A 10,616-nucleotide genomic window follows, 5' to 3' on the forward strand; every position below is an offset into this window, starting at 1 on the left:
CTGTGTCAAAAGCAATGCTACCACAGAATGGAGAAGACCAGAAAACATTCTTAAGTGTTAGATAATTAGTCCAAATCCAGGTAGTACCAGAGAAAGAATTAATCCCAGACTTCTTGTGAAAAGCCAGAGAACCATCTAGCTGCTGCAGTCACCTCTTTCCCAGTTGCTGTAACTGGAACATTACAATCCTGTGCAGTTGGGCAGTAACAGAACAGCTGATCAGACCACATCCCATATTGCTACAACTTCAAGGTCCTCAAAGCATTCGGGACTGATGAATCCACTATTTGCAGGCAGGGAAGAACTTTACCTATCAAAACTAATCAATCTGTATAAAAATTCTGTAATCTGAGTTTCTGTCAATTATAAACTCTTGCTTAAAATTCTACCAACTTGAAAGGGCAGTCTATGTGTTGCTCACTAATTAGAAGTTACTCTAGGTTGAAACCAAGCAGAAGAAATTTCATCACACCCACTCCCAAGAGCGAGAGAACATGCAAATGCTGCATCTGTTGAAATCCTGAGTTTGTTGAGCAGACTGCCTTTAGAGTTTTCCCATTAAAGTAAAAGCAGAAAAGAAGAAAAATTAGCAAGGCTATAGCTACAGCTACAAAGACATCATTTTACTTGCGTGCCTTACCAACATGGCAGAAAAGAAAGTCAAGAACTCAACAGAAACTGCCACTACAGAGTCTAGGTATCTGAAAGGGACATCTTATGAATGGAGCAGTTATTTCACAGCATTTATGGTTGTTCTCTTGGACTTGGGAATAAAGCTGTGTGGCAAGCACCACAGACCACTGTAATCATCTTATTTCAGAGAATATAGGCAGTGCACACCTATGCTTGGAGACACGTGGTGACGTATCGTCATGCAATGGTCTACTGTACAAAGCACACTAAGGAGGTATCTCAGCTAGCCCCAGAATCCAAAACAGTTCAAATACATCAGCACAGAGACGGCCACAAATAAATCCTGACTCTTAGCAGGACTAACCAGTCTTGCACTTGAGCTTGTATCTCTGCTTTGCATTATGCAAGCCATTGTGAGAGTACATGAGTAGTCATAGCATAACAGTAAAACAGTGATTCTGTTATCCCTTTTGCATGACTGTGAGAGATACACCATAAGGAAGCATTACATGTTATTTAGAAAGTCACAAAAAGGTAATATAATACTGTTTTAAAAGATAGCTTTGATTATTCAGAGCAGAAGCTAATGATAAAATTTAAACTACATTACAGAGATGTGCCTACTCCAATAGGATGGTAGATAAGACATGCACCACAGAGCCTACCTAGGTTTGATGACCTGAAATGGATGTTTCACGTATTGGAACAGACATGTTTGCAAAGGAACCAGCATTTCAACACGATCACTCACACTGGTACAAAGGCAGAACACAGTTTGAAAGAAAAAATTCTCAGATAACCACAGTCCTTGAGAACAAATGCTTTTCTTTTCCACTAAGATACCAGCTGAAGCTGACTACCCTGAAATCTGTACAGTTTGCACAAATACAATGACCCTGACAGCTTACCGCTGGGCTCAAACCCCTGCTACCGCAATTCTTATCCCTAAAACAGAATTAAGAATACAAATGCATAGTCCATGATAATCCAGTGATACACATCTAACAGTCACTGAGACAGAAATGCCAAATAATTTTTTTTTAAGGAGGAAATAAAAAAAAAGTAAGTCCCACAGAGACACTGCACCAGTATGAACTTGAGTTGTATCGGTCAGAGCCGTTCCATGAGCTTTGGCTGGAAGCTTTTGCACTGACAGCACTTGCAAAGGAACCCAACTGACACAATGTCAGCATCTGCAAAACAGCTACCTATAGGTGCAGCCGTTCCTCACAACCAAACTACAGAGGCTTCCTCAGGGCAAAGCCCACTGTGCTGGGGGAATCACAAGTCTGCTCTGAGACCAAACCCAAGAGACTCTAACCTGCTGCACACACAGTTTAGAGAGATTATCTGGGAGTTTTCTGAGGCACGTGCCTTTACAGCAAAGGCATTTCAGTCACCTTCCACTGCTTAACTGAAGAGGAATCCACATCCCCATAATTTTTCTCACAAAGTTAATATTGTATAGAAAAGATTTCTTCTCCAAAGTTTATATATGACAGTGTGAGTTATATAGTCCTCAGCTAGCCACTCCTGAAAGGAGGGGAGGGGAGAACAGCAAAGTTTTTCTCTATGAACTTTTTAACTTAGTTGCCTGAGCTTTTACAAAAGTTAAACTATTTTCTATTAATAAATAAGCTTTATGTGCATATTAACTTGAGGATACAGTACTGTTTCCTAAATATGATAAATTTGCGCTTTCTTCAGTGTACGTGTTTCTGTAATGATTAAAAAACTAACATCAGAAAATGTAAAAAATGGTTCCTATGGGAATATTGCATGGCTTAATAAGCAGTAACACAAATACAAACTAAACCAAAAATGTTTTGCATTCAAGAAATTTCCTTCTATGTGTTGCTGGCGAACTTTGAAACTTAATGACACGTGTGCAGCAGTCACACAGCATTACTCTATTATAACTGACCTATACTCTGCATATTTTAATGCATTAAAAAAATTGGGTTGGAATGACCCACAGTTATTTCTTAGGGATGATAAGAGAGCAGCAGCAATTATACTAGAACCTGCATTGTTGTCCTTTGTTAAACAGGCATACCAGCCAGATTAACATTTAATAGAGGTTTAGTGTAGTGCAGAGGGCCAAGTCCTCATTTCTCCTCCTATCTTTAGGTTAGGAATTAGATTTTCACTTCAAAATAAAACACACCAAAACACATCCTCTTCCCCCTAAAACTTACATGTGAAAAGCTAAATATCCTTCACCAGAATATAACTCTAGACATCAAGTCCCTCTACTGGGTTCACATGGGATGGCAGGGAGAACAAACATCCCATGTTCAACTGGACCTTGGAACCTTGCAGCTGCATCACAAGTGCTGTCAGCAAAGTGTCCCGTGTCACCAGCACACGCTAGCCAAATGCAGAAGAGCTGGCAATGGTATCCCCATCCCAGTGCAGAGTGATAGGCCAAAAGCATTTACAGAGATAAAACCACTGGGTGAAGACCCAAAATTTATCATATGTGGGCTGAGGTGTCTTTTCCACCACTCTGTTCTTCTCTTAATATAAAAAAGAAAACTACATTTTGGACTTTAAATATGTATGTGCCAATGATGAAAAAGCAAGAACAAAGACTATGATCAGAGTCAGCAGAAGAATAGATATCATTCCAAAGACTTTTTCTGTCCCTCCATGTAAATGACTACCTGAATGGAACTATTTCAAATCAGTCTACAAATAATTAGTCTTACAGAATGAACCCCTCCCTTTTACAGACTGAAAAATCAAAAGGAAAAATCTCACGCTGGTCACAGAAGAACAAGGTTTGCAGAACCACAGCTACTTAACTCAGAGTTAGGAAAATACTATCCTTGAAAAAAACAAACAAACAAACTTTTTTTAATTTTTACTTTTGATGGTCATAAAAAAATGTCAACTTTCAAAAAATGAGTTGAAAGAAGTAGATCAAAAGCAACAGAGGACACTTGATATGGAAAGTAACATAACAAATGCATTTAGATCTTCATGTTGCATGACCAAAGGTTTATAAACAAAGCCTTTATCTCACAGGGTGTCTAGCTGTTGGGTTTGGTTTTGGGGGTTTTTTTAGTTAGTTGGATTTTTTGTTTGTTATTTAAAATAAAGGCTCCATCCCTTCAGAAGGGAGAACAGTCTGTAGGCAAAAAAACATGAACCTGTTATACTCAGAAACAGCCATGCTTACAAGTAACACATAAAAGACACAATACTGAACACTGATTTTAATACTGTACAAATAACGATCAATGAAATAACGTTTCGCACAAAATATATTTTAAGGCAATGCCTTCCACTTCAGAGATTACACTATCTTAATGTAGTATTTACTGTATCACAAACTCTTTTGAGAACATGTGTATCTACTAATATACTTTTAATTAGCAATTAAATAATCAGAAATCTTAAAAGCACCTAGTTGGTTTAACCTTAGGAAACTTAAGAGCAAGACATTCTGGTTGGAAACCAATCTAGTCTGAAGTTAAAAGGCTGTCTCACAATGTTCAGATCTCACAGTTTTGTGGGTCCCTCAAAGTTAACAATTTGTCTGTAATTTCATGTTTTTTTCCTTAATTTATCCTTTATTCCAAAATAAGAAAAATCAGTACTAAAATGCAAGTTATGAAAGCATATATACTTAGCAGAAACATTCTGCATATCAGTTACCACCACAGTCTATAAATCCATACCAATTTTATGAGGTTTTCCTTAACAGACCAAAACCATCTAAAATGTAACCTACCTCAGAAAAAAAATACAAGTGGTTTCCAAACATTTTGAACAGAGACCACTGATAGGCCTCAAATCTTAAAAAAACAAAACCAAAACAACAAAACAACCTCCTAACACACCTAAATAATTAATACAATGTTATATAACACAGTTCAAAACATTCCTTTAGTAATTTTGACCATGTAAACATGTAATTTATGTGTATATCAATTTGAGAATCATAGTCCAGAAAGTCTGTAAGCAAGAAATACCTTTGTTTCTAGGAAAAAAAAGGCAAATCTACCACTGAAGTCCTTATTTGTCTTCTGATATGACACACCTAAACTAACTAGCCACAACTATTTCTTTGCACATCCTGCTGTGTCACAATAACCAAAGAAAATGCACAAACCCAATTCATAGTTTTTGTATTCTCTCTGCCATCAGTCAAAGCTGAGGAAAAATCCCAAAAACCCTCCTCCCTTCTACCTTCTTAAACTCCCCCACCAGCAACATCATTGCAGCAAAAAAAAAAAAAAAAGGAGGGGAGAGGGAAATTAAAAAAAAAAAAAGTGTGCAGACAGACACAGAATGAAGGACTGCTTAAGAACTTTTACATCTTAAAGCTTTTAGACTCATTTCCAAAAGTAGCAAGCAGGGCTTGAGTAAGAATTTTGCTATAAATGTCAATGATAAGTAAGTTAACTTCAGTACTTGAGCATTTTTTTAAAAAAGATTTAAAGTGTGTATATTTCTGAGGTGTTACAGTCATTTTTTATAAGTATGTATAACATATGTATAACCATAGCAGCACTGAAAGATCTTGGTAGCACAGTGCAATTTACCCTAAACAAGATTCCTTTATTGAAAGTTCTCTAGTTCTCTGAAACACAGCTGGATAAAACATACCTGCTTATCAATCTTCCCAATATTTTACTGATATTTCAGTTCAAGCCAATGAATCAGTACTTGCATCAGGCTCCCTCCACAGCCCCACATGCACGTACCTGCAAAAGCTCCTATCAACCCTCTGAAAACTCATGACTACTGAGCTATCATTTTGTGATACTGCGCCTGCATGCATATAATGATACCCAACAGAGACCACTCTAATTGGGGATGGCATGGAATTAACAGTAATAATAAAAACAAACAAACAAACAAAACACCAAACGAAAAAGACTCCCAAAAACCAGACTCAAGTACAAAAAAAATTAAAACAAACAAAAAAGAAAAAACAAACACCACCACACAACCCCTGAACACATTTTATCCTCTATCCACGTATCAAACTACCTCACTGTACAGAGACAGATAATATCTCAGGAAGAGAGGTCAAGTGACTAAAGCCACAGAAGTCCGCGGCAGAATCAAGACCAGAAACCACATATTACTAACAAACCAGAAGGGAACATCCTGCTTATTTTCAAAAATAACCCTGAAGACCTAGTCCATCAAGACTCCTATATTCTTTTGAAATACTTATTTTAAATGCAAACAGAAGAGACTGACAACACAGTAACACTGATCTCAAATAGCTGGGTATGCCTAGTAAGGTTGGGGATGTTTTTTCATTCATTTTTCATTTTAAATCTTTCTGTACTTACCTGACAGAACCTCATTCCAGGACTTCAGAGTTCCATTTCCCTGCTACAGTTGGTGACACCAGAACACTATAAAGAAAGCATGGAAGGAGGCTCCCTAAAGCAACTAAAACAGTGCTAATGATGTCATCAACATTCTGAGGTGGAAGGACCTTAATGATCAACTTCACTTCAGTTTGGAACATTTCTAATGAAGATGATTTATACAGTATCCATAGATTAAGACTTCCTAAATTTGTTCTCTTCACCATCCCCCAAAAAAGTGCATTGCAACAGATTGTTCACACGTGTCATCCCATTCTGGGTGTTCAAAGACCACATATTCCTTTTAACCTGTTCAAAACACAAGTTGTATTTTTGGGAAGAAGTGATGGCTAATCACTCCCCATAGAAACAGAATTCTAGAAGCAAACAATCATAGAATGATAGAACAGCCCAGGCTGGAAGGGACCTCAGAAGACCATATGGTCCAACCTTTCAAGGGAAAGGGAGCCTAGAAAAGATTATCTAGCACCCTGTCCCTCTGCATCTTGACAACCTCCAGCAATGGGGACTCTATCACAGTCCTGAGGAGACTGTTCCAGTGACTTATTTTCACTATAAGAAAAAAAATAAAATTTTAAAAAAACCCCAACTTTTTCATATCTAAATGAAACTTCAGCCAGAGGAGCTTGTACCCATTGACCCTTGTCTTGTTAATGTGGTTCCTCGTGAAGGGAGAGCCTCTGTCCTCTTCGTAGCTGTCCTCTAAGTTGGGGAGAAATCATTGCAATAAACCCACTACTGAGAACAAGTCTTTCCCTGGAAATTCTGTCATCTTTCTCAAGAATCAAAGGAATTGCATGGGAGAAAAAAATTCCTGAGATGCCAAGAACCAACCCTTCCATGGGAATTAATCTGAATTAAAGGAGCTCGGCAACTCTCAGTATTTTACTCCTAAGTTAGATGTGTAATTGCTGCACTCTTCCCTGATTTTGATTTGTAAACAATGCTAGTGTTTGTTTTTCCCCTTTGTCTTAATGTTGTACCCATCACCAAAACGGGATTGACAATGCTTTTATGCAAACATATGCTTTAGAGGACAGATTTTCTTGTTTCTGAATGACTTAACTAAGCCAAAATTAATTTTAAAATGCTAGGTCATACAAATAACCAGTAGGCAATAGGAAAAATAAAAATAATTTCCAAAAATAATAATTAAATAAATAAAAGAAAAAGCACATGTGTTTTAAGATTTCCTCAGTTCTCAATATAAGAAATCTGTATTTGCAGCCTTTAAAGACTAAGCTATTTGAGAAAGGAATTAGGTAGATTTCACAAAACATGTATCCAGTCATTATTACAGAATATTATCCTAAAACTGAATTGATACTAGGTCTCAAATCTTAGAAAATGGTTATTTGAAGTAGAGAGAACAAATTGAGAGAGTTGGGTCTGTTCAGCCTGGAAAAGAGAAGGCTCCAGGGAGATCTTATAGTGGCCTTCCAGTACCTGAAAGGGCTACAAGAAAGCTGGGGAGGGACTTTTTAAAAGGGCAGTTAATGACAGAACAAGGGGAAATGGCTCTAAATTGTAAGAGTGTAGGTTTAGATTAGATATTAGGAAGAAGTTCTTCACTGTGAGGGTGGTCAGACACTGGAACAGGTTGCCCAAGGAAGTTGTGGATGCCCTCTCTCTGGAAGTGTTCAAGGCCAGGTTGGATGAGGCTTTGAGCAACCCGGTCCAGTGGAAGGTGTCCCTGCTGATGGCAGGGGGGTTGGAACTAGATGATCTTTAAGGTCCCTTCCAACCCAAACCATTCTGTGATTCTAAATGCAATAACAGTATGTTATAAGTAGGATCAAATTGGAGGAGGTGGAAAAGAAACTTCCAGCTTCTTCAAATCTCAATGTTGTTCAGAAGACATCCCGTACATTTGTACTACAGCACTCACACAGCAACACAGGTTTTGGCAACCCTGTCAGCCTGTGGTATTCTTTCCTCTTTGGCTCATTAGGTTCAGATAATCAGCTTGGAAAAAGAACAGACACATTCCTTAAAGCTCAGCTATCAACCCACAAAGCACCCAGTTAAGGTATCGAAATGAGAAATAAACTGAATTAGGTTTTCGTAATATAGTTACCCTGGTTCCTGCAAAGCCTGATAAAAAGAAAACTAATTTTGGCACTTCAGTCATTTCAAATTATCACAGTAGTGACTTCACAGTTATGACTGTGCTCTAAAATGGACTGAAAAGAAACAAGTATTTATTTTTCCCCAAGGCCACAGGGCTATCTCTAAAGCTCTTCAAATTCTGGTGTGGTTTCACTTAGTTTCTTTTTTCTGTCTTGCCCCATACCCTCATTTCAAACACATTTTGAAACTTTATTCTGTCCCCTTCTAAAATACAGCTATTCATGTCTGACCAAGTCCTAAATAAGTTCACTGTTAAGGTATATTCTAAAGGTATATATATGTTAAGGTATATTCTAAAGAGTGCTTACAGTGTTGTTGTTGTTGTTATTATTATTATCATTAATCATGAGGTTGTTAATGGTGACTTCCACTGCTGCCAGATAAACTTCTGAACAAAAGTTACTTTTGCACATAGTTTTCTGTTTTGCACAACGGAAGCCTGAAGGCTTTTATGCAGAGTAATGGTTGCTAAGAGTTGAGAAATTGGCAGCATCTAACATGAATTTTTTTTTCTACACCTGCTATATTTGCATCTACTCCACAGTATCTTGCCCTGCTCTTGCTGGATTTTTAAAAAGGTAAACTAGAAAACAGTGGAAGTTCTGAAGCAGTTCGGTAGCAATGTGTGAAGTATAACGAAAACAACACCAACAAAAAAAGAACTAATAATTAAGCCATCAGATAAGAGGTATTTCTCTTCCTTCCTTCCCACTGTAATCACAGACATCTTGTAAGATGAAGTCTGTGATCAACAGCATCCTCATTCCTTCATGAAAACACCAGAACTTCCCCGAGTCCTATATCCAGAAAACTCTACTATTAAAAGTATTCTGATATAGCTTGATAATGCAGAGAAATTAAAACTAAAAAAAAATAAATTAAGTGAAATCAGGACTGAAAAGGTGCAATCTAGGGACAAATAAAGCCCATAGCACAAATGGCAGATGGTAACAGAGTTGTGCCTATCTGATACACAGCTTCACTTTTCTTCCCCTGCCCCTTATGAATTACAGCCACGTACAGCGACTCACGGTTCCACAACTATTTTGCATGCCTTTTATCAGGATTCAGCATTAACATTGTTTTAGAAGAGATGAATAATGTATGTGCAATAATGGATTTTAAATACCTGAATACAAAAAAAAAAAAAAAAAAAAAAAGGTTGGGTTTTTTTTTTAATTCTTTACTGAAAATAGCGTAAGATGAAATCCATGAGGAGAAATAATCAGGAGTCTACAAACTACTGTGAAGCAGGCCAATTCAACACACAGTTTACAAGAATTACATTAGTTTACTAATATTCCTATATTAAATTAAACTTATAATCACAAAGACTGAAAGTCTGCATTTATGATACAGAACATTCCAGCGTTAATAATTCTAAAATCAATTGTAGCAATGTGAAAATTTTATTTAATGTAATTGCTCATACAGCAAACTAACTACATTAATCTCAGTTCTCACACCAAATTTGATCCCCGTGTGGTTTATACCCCCCTTCCACCCACACACTGAGAGACAGCCACCCCCCCATCTGAGCCATGCCCAGGTACGATACATAAAACATAACTGATACAAGAACTCACTTTCACTGGACAACATCTAAAATATGTAAATACCTGTTCCTGCAGGTCGTAGTCATAGCTATCATGCAGCAGAAGACTGAGGACATACCGAGTATAAATCATGGCATCAATGCCACACTTCTCTAGCTCTTGTCCCAGCCAGGTCTGCACTGGACCCAAAGCATGTAGCAGAGACATTTCAGAAACAGATACAGGGCCTGGATAAGAGCTTGAGGAGCTTTCAGATGGCAAACCATCCACAACAACTGTACAGATAGGGCGCATGAATCTAGGTGGCTGGCATCCTTATAACGTGAAGCATTTTCTGTAGTTGATATTCCGTCGATATCTGGAGGTGATTTTCACTCCAGTAAATAGGAGAGAGGCTTGACTTCTAGGACAATCATTTATACTTCCTGGCAGTTAGCCGTCTAGAGACGAACATCACTCTTCAGGCATGACCAGTGAAAAAACTAAATCCTAATAGCAAACACATATGTAGATGTGTTTTTCTACCTTAATTTCACATTGAGGCCAGATGCAAGTCCCCAGCAGGACCTATAAAGAGGAAAAAATGGTAAGTTGTGATAATATGTATCCACACATGAACAATATTAAACAGTGAAAAAAACCACTCTGTAGAAAGCAGTCATTTGCATACTGCTTAATCCACATATACAGTACACCTATTCAGTATCATTTTGAAGAGTAACAAGAATTATTCCAAGTTTAAATGTGACTCATAGAAAAGGTACTTTTTAATGCAGGAAGAGAGACTCCGTCATCAAAGACTTCACAACTAATCCACTGATGGAAATATATGTTTGACCCAGCTTTATAGGAAAGTTGGGATTTTATCACTTTCACTACCACCTGAAATAAAAAGTTTCATTAAAAACAACAACAAAAAACCAAAAACCACAATCCATGT

At 37.5% G+C, this 10,616-nt stretch overlaps 1 protein-coding gene across 1 annotated transcript in view; it reads right to left on the minus strand.

Annotated features, from left to right (window-relative positions):
- Positions 1 to 9,970, minus strand: part of KIAA0232 (KIAA0232 ortholog) — a 49,057-nt gene extending 39,087 nt beyond the window's left edge. Inside the window, 1 exon segment of the mRNA XM_029086337.1 lies at positions 9,740 to 9,970. Within this exon segment, the coding sequence (XP_028942170.1) occupies positions 9,740 to 9,970 (231 nt within the window).
- Positions 9,971 to 10,616: the final 646 nt, after the last annotated feature.

The sequence above is a fragment of the Antrostomus carolinensis genome, unplaced genomic scaffold, assembly GCF_000700745.2.
Source record: "Antrostomus carolinensis isolate BGI_N321 unplaced genomic scaffold, ASM70074v2 scaffold8308, whole genome shotgun sequence".
Lineage (NCBI taxonomy): Eukaryota > Metazoa > Chordata > Aves > Caprimulgiformes > Caprimulgidae > Antrostomus > Antrostomus carolinensis.